The sequence below is a fragment of the Drosophila elegans genome, unplaced genomic scaffold, assembly GCF_018152505.1.
Source record: "Drosophila elegans isolate 14027-0461.03 unplaced genomic scaffold, ASM1815250v1 contig_476, whole genome shotgun sequence".
NCBI lineage: Eukaryota > Metazoa > Arthropoda > Insecta > Diptera > Drosophilidae > Drosophila > Drosophila elegans.
The window spans coordinates 18,018,836-18,034,179 of NW_024545863.1; the positions used below are offsets into that span (position 1 = coordinate 18,018,836).

Below are 15,344 nucleotides of genomic sequence, written 5' to 3' on the forward strand. Positions count from 1 at the left end.
ATACCATTGTAAAGCCAAATGTTATGGGGTTGTGAGGGATAGGAGCCGCAGAACTCATAAATGCAAAATCCGTTTATGAGGGGTCACGAGCAATGGGGAACCGGGAACGAGTGGTGGCAATCTGGATTAGCTCAAGCTCATGGTTGGACTCGGACTCAAAAGCTTTGCCGCTAATTCATCATTATCTGTGGCCGTAAGCGGATAAGCGGAACAGTTCTGCCGGATTGTCTTTATAAACTGCATTCTCGCGGCTCCGTCTTGCGTCGCTTTGTGTGTGCTGTGTTCTTTTTTTAATCATATTTTGTCTCATCATTTTCATTGACATTATTACAAAGTTAATTGCCGTAATTAAATATAATTATTGTTGTAATTTATGAGACGACCCCCTCCATGGCCGATCCAACCCTTTCCCCTTACCGCTTGCGTGGCGTTTTTGTTACTGTTTGAAATTTTTTAGATGTTTGGTTTGCCGTTTGAGTTTTTGTGCGAGCTGTTTTATTTGGAAAACTTTTTGCTCGGCTGCACACACACACACACACACACACACACGAGACGGGTGAAAAGGACGCGGACTGTTGCAGGATATTGTCGCGTTAAGTTAATTGGCTGGCGGACCTCGTCCTGGGTATTTTTTTTTTTTTTTTTTTGCTGCTGCAGGTTCCTGGGTAATTGTCAGTGGCATGTCCGTTTGATGTCACAAAACTGGACGACATGTTGCCTCAAATTGTCGCTGGCCGGATAATCCACCCAGTTGCTATCGGAGCAATCCCAATCCCAGTTCCATTATCGTGCCACCAAGGTGTTGTCCTGCAGGAGGAATGCCAACTTGTCGCCCCTGCAGCTGAGGATAAGCGGATCGTAGATAAGAATTCCTCTGAAACTCAAAGGATTCCAGTGGCTGTCTACACAAATCGACGCTAAATATGGGACACTTAGGGACGAAGAGCTCTCATTCTCATCAAACGAATCGAAAGAACGCATTTAATGAAATAGCCAATTACGAAGAAATTTGAAAATGATCAGTGTCTGGACAAAAAAGGATAAACGAGCGAACTTATAGCTGGATCTCGGGGCATGATTATATTGATGAACGAAACCGTTAGACGCATCGGAATGCACTGGAGGACGCCAGTCAAGGCTGCGAATTAGCAAAGGGAATCGACATAGAAATAATTTCGAGCCAAGCCAAATTGAGGCCCCTGCCAAAATTGGGGGCAATGCGGTGTATTATTTTTTTTGCCGTTGTGCCCCTCTCGCTTCCAGTTTGCGGCATAAAATGTATAATTTTCTTATTATCTATAGCGAGGCAAAGAAAAAGAAGCCAAATGGCAAGGGCAAGGGACCAGCGGCAGGACAGGCGGGGCGGCGGCGGCAAGTACTGGGAATAAAATTAATTCCATAAACAACTTTCCAAAAAGTAAAGAACTTTCGGTGGTGGCGGAAGAAAGGTGAAAGGTGGCTCAACCTTTTGTCTGGGGCCATAAAAACGTCAAGCAAGAGAAACACAGAGAGAGTTTAGAGAGGAATCCTAGCCAACAAAGGATGTCTGCTGAGTGTACGAGTGTGGGCTGCGCGTTCCTTGCAAACTTTCAGCCCCAAAAAGCCATTTTTATTCTCCTTCAGCGTCGTCGTCGTCGTCGTCCTTTCTATACATTTTCCCCATGTATTATTTTTCGCCATTTTCGTTGCTTCCCCGCTCTGCCACCCATCCCACCCATTTGGAATTCTTCTTCACATTTCTTCTTTCCTTTTGCCATTATGAAATGAATTGCTTTTAAAGAAATTACAATGCGGACGACTTTTGGGATTGGGGTTTCGTTTGCTGGATCGGAGGGAGGAGCTCAGGGATTGCGGACCGGGGCGGTGTGTGTGTGTCTCGATTGGGTTGACACAAATTGCAAGGTCCAAGGCTGTCGTCTCGCCCACCGACCACCACACGCCAAAGCAAAGTCCTGAGATCTAACATATAAGATACAAGCCCTAAATCCCGACGCACCACGCCCGCTGTTTTCCCAAGCAATAGAGATATTGGAAAACATGAAAGTAACTCATTAAGATTAAGGGGTTGTATATTGTTGAAACTTTACTTTCTAAATAATAGGTCCTTAAAATTTCAAATCGATCCGAAAAAAATTGACAAAGATATTAGCATTGAATGTTTGTCTAAAACTAGTTTTCTCAAAACGGAATTTTAAAATCGGTGAACAATACAACTTAAAAACTACAGAGCTGATCTCTCTCAATTTTGGCAGGTTTATTTATACATAAAAACATAACACAGCAATTTTTATAGTAATGTCATGATTGTCAACTATTTTGTCACAATTTCATATTTTATAAAATCAATTTACATTTTTTGTTTCAAATGCTTTGGCTCACAACAATTTTGGTCACCTTAAAACAAAATTAGAGAAAGGACGTATAAAATTAGGCAGATTTCTTGACATAATTATTTAACTTTTTTAAAGTACAATGACAAACCCGATTGTAATGCTTATAAGTTAATTAACAGTGTAAGAACCTAACTGGCACTACAACTAAGTTGTCTAAAATTGAACAGCTGAGTATGTTATTAAAATGCCACAGAAACTATTATTGATTTTTGGGCTTACTGATAAATAAATTATTAAATGATAATTTTCCTATTATAACCTGAATTAATATCGGAAGATCGATAGTATATTTATAATTGATTGATCTATTTTACGGCTTACGCTAATCAGATATATATTTAAGATATGCGGTCGCCTTGGTGTTTGTTAATAACTAACAAAACACCAGACCAAGGTACTAAAGGGTCTGCAAAGGTACAAACCAATGCATTGACATGAACAAAATAATTCTTTGGGTAAATGGGGAGAAAAACTGTTTCAATTTGCAAAGTCGGCAAAACACCGAAAACTTTCCAGTCAAATAAATTCCCATTTGCAAGTGTCGATTGTTGCTTAATCCCCACTGCGACCCCTCGACCGGTGCTAGTATTTGCATACGCCAGTGCTAAGCCGGCACCACCCGCTTCAAGCCGCTTCCTCGTGCCTTTGTGATGTGTTTATAAACAAATGACACGCAATCCTTTGGGGGGCACGTGAGTTCATGGCATCCAGCTCAGCTGTCTACGCCTTCGGTTCGCTTCTTCGCCGGGCTTGCATGCAAATCATTACGCATACGCAGCGTGTTCAGGTGGCTCTTGCTACCGCTGTTGTTGATCATAACACGCTCGATTTGGCGCCAAAATCGCAGCAAACCGTTAGTAGCGAGCACACACACACAATCACGCAGACCCGACCAGACACTCATTCATTCATCAGTTGGCTCTTTTGACTTTGGCCTATGCGTGTTGGTCGAGAGCTGCGTGCCGCCATTGTACCTGATAGAAGTGCCCCCTTGCCCCTAAAAGTGCCGCAACCCTTTCGACACCCGCAAAACGCCAAGTAGCGTGTCCAAAACCTAAAACTCTAAACAACACCAGCTGATTGTGGGTCATCACAGCACACTCTGCACTGCAACTTATTTGATTTTGCATACTCTTAAACAGCCACCCACTTGTTGATGCCGAACCTCCACCACCACCTCCACTTTCCGGCCTTAATAAATGCAAAAACACACCGGGCTGTCAGCATGGTATTCCTCGAAAATGTCACAATTAATTGAATTTACATTTCTGCATATAAAAATGTCAAAACAAAGCGGGGCCAGTTAAAGCGGGGTTCGAATTTAAGCGCCATTTAGGGAAGCTGTCAACGGCGGAACATGCTACTATGCTACCGTGCTGCAACATTGGTCCAGTCACTTAGCCCGATCCGCCAACCGAATCCGCTCACAAAGGGAGCCTCCTAATCTATGGACCACTTAATGGATCTGCGCCAAATTCACGCATAAATTTTAAGGCTCAGCATCCCAAAGCTGTTAAAATTAACGAGGAGCGCAAACGGGTAGAAAGAGAGCGAGAGGAGCTTCGCAGCTTGGCCAACTCATTAATTTTGTCAACCCGAAAGCGAGAAAAGTGAATTGCCAGGCAGTAGCTGAAACCAAAAGCGACTACAAAACGATCGCGCAACTCTGTCAAGATAACAAGTCGGCGGGAAGAGGAGAAAGAAGTGGATCGGAGCTGGAGGAGCTGGAATCCAAGGTGTAGTATACACAGAAAAAAACTGTAAAACTCTTAACACATGTATTTAATACAAAACGTGGTTAATTTAGCTGGATAGTTTCTAAGTCTCTTACAAAACATATAGAACGTTATATTTTAATTATTATCAAATACCTTATAAATTTATTGGTAGCAAAAAAGTAAAGTTGTCCAAATAATATATTTAACTTTAAATCTTTAAATTTTGTGTTGCCTTAGAAACGTTTTACAAGCATATAAACATTGAAAAGGGTATAAAAAGTATTTGTATATTATTAAATATATATTAAATGATACGTGATAATGAATAAAATCATAAAATTATATGTTTATCATTTAAAAATTGGAATCAAGTATTGAAGGAAAAACAACTTCAATCTTATCTCTTATCTTTGTTTTTATCAAAGCTAAATTTACAACAAGGAACTTTTAAACCTATACAATTTGACTCTAAGCAGTATTTTGTTCTTTAACTCATTTATGAATCTGAGTGTATATGACGAAGGTTTCGAATGAGAATCTCGGCAGAATCGGTCCCAGGCTCAGGTTCACGGCCCGCGCTAATCGTCAGAGGGGCGAAACACTTCTTGAATGGATTGTGAACCGAATTAAGTTGTTAAACGTATTATTTGCATATTTCGAATGCGATGATGCCACATTAAGATGCCACAAGCAGTACATCTTCCGTGCCCCTCGCGACTCATTTGCATATTAATTGTACACACAGAGGCGGAGGAATGTTCGTTTCGTTCGCTTAATGAAGTGATAAATGTTATCGATAGCTTTGGAGAGGCCGACAATCGCGTTTGATCTATGGCCAGCGACAGTTTTCCCAACGCAAAAGTTTTGCGTTGCTTTTTCAGTTTATGATCTACCGCGGTAAAAGCAATTTGTATCCACCAGATACATTCTTGCACTGAGTACATAAAACTACGGTTATAACGGCCAGTATGAGTGTGCGGCCGTTTTTAGTTTTATGATTACCCTTGACAAGCTCGCCTTCCTTGGTTCGTATACTTATTGTAGATGTTGTATGGGGCGGCAAAAGTTCCGCACAAGAATAACGTCAACTGTGCCAGCCAGGGGAACTGAAACTACAAGAACAACAGTAACAACAACAACAACTTAACTGTGGCAAAGGCAACTCATTTATTTTATCGATTAAACATTTTTGCGATTCGCGCAGCGGAATCTCTTTTGGTCTCTCACTAAAAGGAGCCCCAAAGCCAGGCCATGTGGGCTTTGGGAAAAAAATGTATCTACTACTGACACACACACACACACACATACACATAGGCAGCTAATACACACAGATACACAACCATTCGGGGGCGACATCAAAGCGCCGGGCAAAGGCAACTTTGAAAACCTTTTGACAGCTGCGAACGCCAAAAAGGAAGGCGGTAAGGGATGTGGGAGGGTGGAAGAGAGTGGGAGTGGTAGTGGGCGAATTAGGAACGGAAGAAGGAGAAGAAGAAGAATAAGAAGGCACAAGGGGGCGGGTTCCACCCTGCCTTATACGGTGGGCGCGGCCTTTGGATTTAGTGGGGCGCAGGATTGGGCCAAGAATGGGCTACTGTGCGCTAATGATGCGCATTTGGCATTTTGGCCTTAATCATTTATCATTCGGCGGACCCGTATAATTATTAAATTTTGTATCTGATTTCGATTATTCACCCGCAGCCAATTGAATATAAGAATTTTATTCAGTTAATAATTGTCCTACATCTAAATTAAAAGTTTCTGCGGTCGGTTTCTCAAAATGATTACAGTCTTTCCTAATATATATCGTTGGTTTTTAATTTTTTAAAATATAATATGTACATCAATGCCTCTCTTTTACTTATTTTTGTAACTTTTTATTGTATTTCGTTTTCTACATTAACAGTAATCGCATGATCAAATTTAAGGTCAATTAGCTTAGCACTTTTAACTTAAATGGAGAATTTGAACAATTTAGGTGCAGTACACAATAATTTAAGCTCATTTTGTCTAAAAGAGACAAAAGAGATATTTTCATAATTTTATTAGCTCTAGCAAACAGATTTGGGCTTTACTTTTAAACAAAACAATGTTTCTGTTCCATTTTCTTTTATAAAAGTCCTTTTGTAAGCTCACTCTGGCAGAGTTAAACATTTCCTTTGGCCAGGGTATCAAACAGGGAGAAAGGTAACCAAAAGTATCACCTGCCCGGGGCAGATACCAACTCCTCACCGATTGCAGCACTGGCCCAATGAAATCCCCACCCCGCCGCTCCTGGCCAGCCCCTTGGGCGCTCCACTTCAGCGCACACTCGAAAAAGCAGAAAAACAAAAAATGCTGAGGGCAACAGTGCGTCCTGGTTGTGGTCCTGGTGCTAGAGTCCTATTCCTGCTGCTGGAACTTTTACTGCCGGCCGCACTTCGGTGGTGGATTTTAATGGAACGCTTTGGGTTAATTCAAAATTCTTTTGTTTTGCTTTCGCTGACTAACCTGGGCTAGGCTCGGGGTTGGCCAAATGCAGGTGGTCAGCCGGGTTTGCAGTGGCTTATGGATTAGTGGTGGCCCGTGTACGAACTAACCCGACAGTTCGACAGTTCACTGACACCAAGCCGATCCCTGGCCGGAGATCCTGATCCGCTGACCAGACAAAAAGCCATCTAAATCGCTTGTAAGGCCGTAAGCGCTTCAACACCTTCGGACATGACCGATGCGGAACCCTCAGCCCCATAAAAAGGCAACAAAGTAGCTGGCCCAAATGAGACAGCCATAGGCAGAAAGAGACACTCGTAGTCGTTTAATGGCTGATATCGGCGTGGTGTACCCCTTTCTCCTGGCCAAATCTCAGGCCCCACCGCCGCCCAGTTTGGCATATGGAGCAGCACTATTTAGGCTTCGATACGCTGCATTACGCAATGGTGTTAATTACCAACACACGGGCACCAGGCACCCGTCGAGTGGGAGTGGAACAGGGAGAGGTATACCGTATACCGTAGATATAGATACTTAGATACACACACTCGCAGACGGATAATCGCCGGCAAGCAACTGAAGCGAACTGGCAGGGGAAAAACGGTTAACCAAAGACTGCAGCAAAAGCATTTAAAGCCATTTTTCCACGACGTCCCCAATGGAAAATCGTCCATAAAAAAAGCTTCGTTTTCTAATGTTTCAATAAGAAGTGTGGAAAACCGACCCAACTTCAAGGAATTTAAACTCTATATTCAAAGGATATCCTCCGGCATATGTCATTCAACCCACATACATATATCTACCGATCTCCGACACCCCCCATTCCACTGTAATTAACTAAATAGAATAACCCGCCAGTCGGTCTTTCAAGGCGAGATACTTTTAACCCCATGTGAACTGGCTTTTGTGAGGAGGGCGCAGGCGCAACTAATGAGCAACCCACCACCATGGGCCATGTGGTGTCTCCCCCACCCACCCGGCCATCGCCCGCCGGCTGGTCAGTCCGTTTGACCAACATTAAATTGAGCTGCGACTTCCAAATTTATGTGCGCCATGTGAAAGAGGTCCTGGCCATATGGCCAGCGGAGAGGGACTCTGAAAGCCGTGCTCCGACCGAACCGGCAAAAACATATGTCGCAGTGGGCTGCGGTTTTCCATTGACCGATCTCCTGGCATGTGGGAATACAACAATTCATATAGTCCGAAATGTAATTCATCAAAAATTTCACAAATTAAATTTGCTACAGAGGGAAATGGTAAAATTAGGATGGTGGGGTTGCACGTTCAGTTTCAAGGTTTGTAATTAACTTTTGACGTTGGCCATGAGAATCGATTCGAGCATAACAGCAAATAACATAACATAAGTAAAGTCAAAGCGAGGCTTGGGAAGAATTGGGAATCATTTATATAAAAATACTTTTAAAATAATTGTGTTCGAGCCAAGTTTGTTTTAATGAAAATTCTTGAACGTTTAAAACGTTTCATAGCGAAGTAAAACACAAAGAAAGCTTAAACACCCTTTAAGTATTCCATTTGAATTTTCTTTAAACTCTGATATCAAATTATTGTACCCCCTCTTTAAGCCAACAAGTTTTGCAAGTCAATCAAACTGCATAGAACTCGAGCGCTTGAACTTTAAACCGTTGCCCAAAGGCTCCGGCCACTGCAATACCAACCATTGCAACTGAAACATGGCTAATTACAATTGCACAACAACTGCAAAGGAGCATTGTAAAGGATACCAGCTGCAGCAATCAATAACATGGATACCCCCACACACCTGCACATAGCTGCAACAATAACAACAAGCTCACATAGAGAGCATAAACAACGAGCTGATAATCAATAAACCAAAAGCAGGACTGATATATCCATAACAACCAACAAGTGGAACCCAACAGCGAGGGGCAAACCGTTTTGGGGGGTCAAGTGGGGGGTATGGTTTTAGGGTTACGGGCAGTATAGAACTTTAACTACTTGTGGTAATGGCCAACAACTCTCAGAAACGGATGCAATGGCTTCCAATTAAGCCGTGCACTGAAGTGATTGCATTTAGAGGCAAAGGAAAAACGGAAGGAAAGTTAAATTCCGCGAATTCCTAGATTATTGAGATAAAAATACCAGAACAAATATTAAGGTCGAACGAAATTTAGCAGCAATAAACGTTAAGGAAAGAATCTTACAAAAATAATATTGTTTGGATGATATTAGACTTATGGAGAATATTTTTTCCCATGGACATAATTTGGTTCAAATTTTAATGAATGGCTGCACAGCAGTTTTAAGGGAGTACTTCCGCTTTATCAAAGAAAAATCCTTTACTCAAAATATTTATAGTTTCCTTTTATTTAACAATTTTTTTATAACTCATATTTTTAAGTAGTTGTAGCGTAAAGTTTTTTATGAGTTCTTGTTTATATTTTTATACATCAAATTTGGATCATTTTTCAAACTGGTTTTTCTCTCGTAAAAACTTTTTAGTGCTGAATATTGCACGAATTCAATTGAATAGATAAGTTCCTAATAAAATGCTTGCACGCAAGGCGCGAACTTGGCCAAATGTTATGAATAAATGCACGACCAGCCCATGCGTCGTATGCGTAATATTCGCAAGGAGCAAGGGGTGGGGATCATATATCAAAAGGCAGCTGCTCCCAGCCACTTATGAGCTCAATTAAATTGTTGTAAAAAGAGCAGAGCAAAGCTAGCTTTAAGCAAAGGCCAGCACATTTTGATCAGTTCATTAAAAACATTAAAAACAAAAACTATGATCGAGGAGGGGTCCCGCGCGGCGCAGAACCCTAAAAAGAGTGAGGCTCTCGACCTGCCACTCGAATAATTGCAGGTGTGCATTGCAGCAGGGAGAGGCAAGGTGACAATTTTGCGTCAGTCGAGCGAGTCAGAGTCGGTGTCAGCTTCGAGCCGGGCCCACAGCCTGGGTCCACGGGGTGGCACTTTGAAGGCCCAGGCATTTTTTCTGTTTTGCCAACTGCAGTAAAGCGTAATTGTTTTTTTTTTTTTTTTTTTTTTTTGTTATTCCTTATCAAGGCAGAAGGAACAGCGAATTACGCGACTGCCTGTCGATGGTAAAACGTATTAAGTGGAAGTTTTACGGCATAGCTAGGAACTTGAATTAAAAGCGAATTTTGCGCGTAAGGGGAAATAAAATCATTCAAAGGGAACTTTATAAATAAGAAACGTCAAAAAGCCATGACGAACACTGAGATTACTAGAGTTTAATATATGTAATAAAAGCTAGTAACAAGTTTTTCTTAGATTTTTAAAGCCCACTTGTTAAATTCATATATATTTAAAGTTTCTTCAGAGATTTACAGATATCTAAATTATGAAACTCTTCTACCAAGATAGAAAGCCATACAAACACGCCATTTAAAGCAGAAGGCACTCTTTTGTTTTTAGAAAACAAATTTAAGCTTTGAAACAAGGTTTGCAAAAATGATAAAAGACTGGTGTTATAGATCTGCTTAATTTTCTTCTTTAATTAACATGCGTATTTTTTTGTATTTTCATTTATAAATACTTTTACTGAATATATAAGGTGAAATTACATATTTTAAAATTTAAGTCTTTAAAAATGTTATAAAGTTCATATTAAAAATGATTGTTTTGTTATTGGTTAGTCCTTATTACTGAAACTTTGTTTTAGAAGAGGAATTTGATTCTAAGCTATAGTATTTATTTATGACTTTGTGCTGGTTTAAGGTAATAAAGCTAATCGGACAAACAGTTCACGTTGGGTAAGTCGACTTGATAGCTGATCTGTAAATTAGCTATGTTGTTGTACTAAATAGATCCTGATTTTTTGCAATTCCAACGATAATCGATTCAGTCTTGAGCTCCCTGTTCTTCACCACGTTCAAGGCTAAGGCGCTGAAGCTGATCAGTGAGTCTTGATTATGGGGGTCGCAACATTAGCGATCGGTGGTCCGCACCCGACGGGTGGGCGTGGCCGAAGCTGCAGTGCAGACCAGCTCGCTTTTTGCATATTTACCGACGCTGCTCATGATAATGCGTGAGTTCTCATATATTTATATTGAAAACATTATTCTTTGTGCTGATGCAGCAGCTAAGTACACAAAATTATCAGAAATTATGTGCACCTTGGGACAGGCAGATTCCGATCTCCCCCAGCGAACAGCCGGAGGGGCCGCCGCTGCCGTCATCATGACCATCACCATCACCATCATCATCATCTCCATCAACTGTTTGGCTACTGTAATTTCACGGTAACCTGCCCCGACATGCATAATGCAAATCAATTTGAGACTTCGGATGGCTCCGGGGATTCGCCCCTTCCAAGGGCCAAGTCAAATGTCAATGACGATAGCGATTTGTCAACAAATGGCCAGCGAATCATTTATAACCGAATGGTTGGATTTAAGACCAGTAGCACCGGAGATTGATGGAGCCCACGGACGGTACGTCAGCGGGTGGCGCCACAAGGTGGCAAGTTGGCAAGTTGGCAAGTGGCTAAGTGGCAAGTGCAGCCAATCGCAGCCACTCACGCGCATTGATTGAAATCTTTCAGTAATAACAGAGCTACCAACCCGCTCCCCAAACATTCCGCATCCCGCTGCGCATTTATATCTGAATTGGTATTGGTATCGCTATCTGTATCTGTATCTCGGGATTGGACTTGATCTGGGACTTGAACTGTGCTGGGAAATGAGAGCTGGGGACTGGGAACTGGGAACTGGGAACTGAGACTCACCTCTTGCCGTTGCGTCGCCTTCGCTTGGTGGCGTAGACGGTGCCCAGCTGGCTCATTGCTAGGGCGGAGTTCGTTATGGTCGCCGTTGTGAATGATTTTTACTCTTATTATTTTTCGTATCAATTTTTTGTTGTCTTCTGCCTTCTGCTTGTCTGTCGTACTGCAGGTTGATTCTCTTCGTGTTGGACTTTTTTTGTAATTGGTTTTTATTTATTGATTTGGCTTGTTCTGCGTACACTCTCACACACGGACTCGCACACAGACAGCCAGAAGCTGAGTGCGATCAGATCCGTAGAGATCCTGCTGCGGGTTTTCGGTTTCGGAGTTGTAGCCACGCGTAAATTTCGTTTTTTCTTCTTTGTATTTATTTTTAATTATCATCACGCTTACATTTTGTTTGCTTTTTTCATTTCTCGCGCTCCTTTTTTTTTTATTGCACTGTAGTTTCAGTTGGCTGGAGCTATATGAGTGATTTTATGCGAAACTGTGATTCAGCAATTGAGAAAGGTTGGGAATTGTGATTGCAACGCTATTATTTTATTCATTTGATTGTGGGCTGTACGGTTTTTAGAAAACCAGTCATTTTGATTGAATCAATTAGATTTGTTCAGTAACAGGCCTCTGACCGATATATCTTTTTGTTCCGCAAATTTAAAAATGTTACGTGCTGATAATTTGAATTAATTTGGAAACGGTCTTGTATCCGATTACCAATTTTTGGATATTTATTTTATTTTGCGATTTACATAACTGCAAAGACAATAACCAGTTTTTTTTTTGTATGTAGGTACAGTTATTTTTATTAAAATTGATAGATATTTAAATTTATATATTGAGTCAATTACAAAATTTTTTAATCGCCATTGAAATTTAAAAGGTAAATGAAGTAATAAAGCGTTTATTGCTTGAACGCAAATGAGAATTTTGAAATAAGACAACGGGGAATTGGTTTTACCTATTTGCAAATAAGAAAATGGTCACTACTCGAATTATTTTTGTTTAACGTTATTAGATTAAGTTAAAGTATACAAAATTTTAAACATTTGTATGGGAGAGATTATGATTGGAGAAATATTTTTTTTGCCAAATTGAGTGCATTACTGTTACCAAAATAAAAAAGACCAAGCAATTGACTTTTTTAAATCAATAATATAACGAACCGTTTATTACAATTTGTAATATTTATAATTATTTTTCCGTTAAGTAGACTAAATATTCACTTAAAAATACAATAGTCAGCCAAATTGTAACGATGGTTCAAATTATTATTTCTATATCTTATGGCGCACTAGGTTTAGGATATTAGCTGAAGCCTGTTTTTATAACGAGTTTCTTTAAGAACATTTGAAGTTTTTTTTATGCATTTCTTTGAATCACAAAGTCTTAAAATTAATATTCAATAGTTATTACTGACTCTCAGAATTATTAAATAATGTTTAAAAAAGAATCGAAACAAGTTTTAAAGTTTATTAGCTACTTTTCGAAAATCGAAAAGAGTTCACTAATAAAAAATTCGATATAATTGGAAAATTGAAACTTTTTTTCCAGCATTCTTGTGATTGTGAAATTCCCTCAGTCATTTCTCAATTGCTTTTTAAACTGAATTGCTGTTTATGTTTTTTGTTTTGATTCGGGCAGCTGCAATTTAGCAGGTTATTGTTTTGGTTCTTTCGTGGCAACACTTTTGCTTTTTCACTTGCACTTTTGCTGTTGCTGTTGTTGGTGTTGTGGCTGGTGGGCTCTGGTTTATCAATGGGCGATGTTTGCGATGGCGAATGCGATGACGACGCATGCAACAGAGGAAATCAAAATCGGCACGGAACCAAAAGCGCTAACGCAAGAACGGCACGCAAATCATTTGCGGCACGATCGACGCCGCCGTTGGCAGAGGCGCCGGCAGAGGAGCAGGCAGAGTTGTCAAAGTGACATTTGTCTGGCACGCACACACACACACACACATGTGATGGAGCGTGGGTGTTTGGTAGGAAAAAGTGAATGACCGCCGGCAGTCTGCACTTGCACACGTGACTCTGCTCTGCTGCTCTTTAAAATTCCTAACTAGAACCTCCAGTTACAGGGTATCGCGTGCTGCGTTTCGCTTTCGCCGCTATTGTTGGTGTTTCACTTTTTTTGGGGGCACTCACGCACACACACACGCACGCACCTTTTGCGGGATCTGGCGACGGCGAACAACCGTTAGGAGGGAGCATCGACTGCACGCGAGCGCCAGAAACGAGTGAATGAGCGAATGAACAACAGTGCCAAAAAAAACGGACTGGGACAGACGGAACGCAGGCATTTGAAACGAAACACACGGGCGGAGGAGACTGCAACGCGCTCTCTCACTCGCACGCGTCACGGGGGGCGGGGGCTCTCTCTTTCTCTATCAAACCCGACTCTGCGGCGCTGCGGCCACGTAAACGCTTTGAGATTCCAACAAGAACTGAGCTGGCGCCGCGAAACGATTGGAAAAACCAGTCCTGGCGGAACGCGCTGGCAAATGGAACGCGGGCGTGTGAGTTTTGGCCACTTCCAGTCGTCCTGGCAACGAGCGATCGCCAAGCGACGAAACCGCGTGCGAGCGAGATGAAGTGATTGGTGTTCCAGTTCCCACCGTTCCTGCGGCGCCATACGTGTGACTGGAAGGGAGCAACCAACCAAGGCAGCCTTGGAAGCGCTGCGGCTATCTCACTCGCTCCCGCTCATTGCACTCATCCAGTGAGTGGGCGTGTTCGCAGCCAAGTAGACCCGACTCTTTCCAGCGCACTGCTAGTGGAATTTCGGGGCACATCGCTCATCTCTTAATTAATTAGGCGGTAATTAAGAGCTATCAGTGCAATCGCTCAATGGCATCTCACTTGTATCGCCTCTCGCCCATTTCGAACTTATCTAAGCCGGGTTCTCCTCGTTTTTTTCCACTGAAATGCAAATTTTATTTGGTGTGACCAAAGCCATTAAGAGCATAAACATGAGCACTCACTTCGCGCTTATCGCGAATGATTTATTCACATGTGCCACTTGACAGCCGCAAAAGAACAAGGTGTACGAAATGCACACCGCTGCCCAGAACCAGAAATCATATTCGCATACCTAGACTTACAAAATGTCCGTGCCCAAGAACCCGATTGGATATACAAAGCCCCTATGCCATAGGGCTCATATCCATATGCTGCATCCGCCTTTGACCGCATGTCACAGATGGTGATGCTTAAGGTTGCATTCAGTTCTTATTGGTACAGTGGTCGCACCTTATGTAATATTTTGATTAAAAAACATTTACTTGTGAAATATTTTTTAAGTCATGTGGGCGACAACCACGTTAAAAGCGTTTTTCTAAGGAATATTTTTAGTTTAAAGCTTTTACATCTTTTTAGATTGATTATCCACTGCCAAAATTTACATTTTGAAATAATTCGTACTGAGGACAATAATATACCTACACGTTTTAGTTATATATATTAAATTAAACTTCATTGTTTAAAAGTTTGTTTTCAATAGACATTAGTTTGTCTTTAATGATTTAAGACCTAAAGTAAAAAAATATATAACATTTATGAAGAATTAGTTTTTTATCATCCTAAAGTAATGGTCTTTTTTTGCAGTTCTTGAGTACTAAGTCAAGTGAAATTTGTGTACAAGGCAAAATGGTAGCTGATACATATTTTTTTCCAAGCTTAATACCGTTTGAAAATAATCGTTTAACAAGTCGTATACGCATTTTTGTAAAACACAGCATAGCCGCGAAAGTCTAAAGAAGTTTTTATTTTTGGAATGATCACTGTAGCGCGCCTTCACTTTGGGATGGTTTCCTTTTACTCTGACGTCAGCCATGGACAGAATGGCTAGCCTGGCACTGTCAATTACGTTGCGTGCAACTATTCAATGCGAAGTCGAGAGGCAGAAGAGCCGAATGTTTATCTAGCCAGGAGTCTCTTGCCGTCTTCGGTCTCACTCAAATCCCGCTGAGCAAACTAAGGACAATAGCAACAACGAAGACAACAGCAGGATCAGAAGGAGAGGCATCGCATAGAA

The 15,344-nt window shown here is 41.3% G+C and overlaps 1 protein-coding gene across 4 annotated transcripts in view; it reads right to left on the reverse strand.

The window, feature by feature from the left end:
* The window catches only part of LOC108135146 (single-minded homolog 2), a 32,914-nt gene extending 19,181 nt beyond the window's left edge, over positions 1–13,733 (reverse strand). The window contains exons 1-2 of one of the 4 annotated variants that reach the window (XM_017255758.2): positions 13,477–13,733; positions 11,313–11,772 (exon numbers count right to left, since the gene is read on the reverse strand). In XM_017255758.2, the coding sequence (XP_017111247.1) occupies positions 11,313–11,368 (56 nt within the window). In that variant the 5' untranslated portion in view covers positions 11,369–11,772; positions 13,477–13,733. Of the gene's footprint in view, positions 1–11,312; positions 11,797–13,456 lie in introns of those variants that run through there. The other 3 variants (XM_017255760.2, XM_017255759.2, XM_017255762.2) reach the window with 3 other exon arrangements.
* Positions 13,734–15,344: the final 1,611 nt, after the last annotated feature.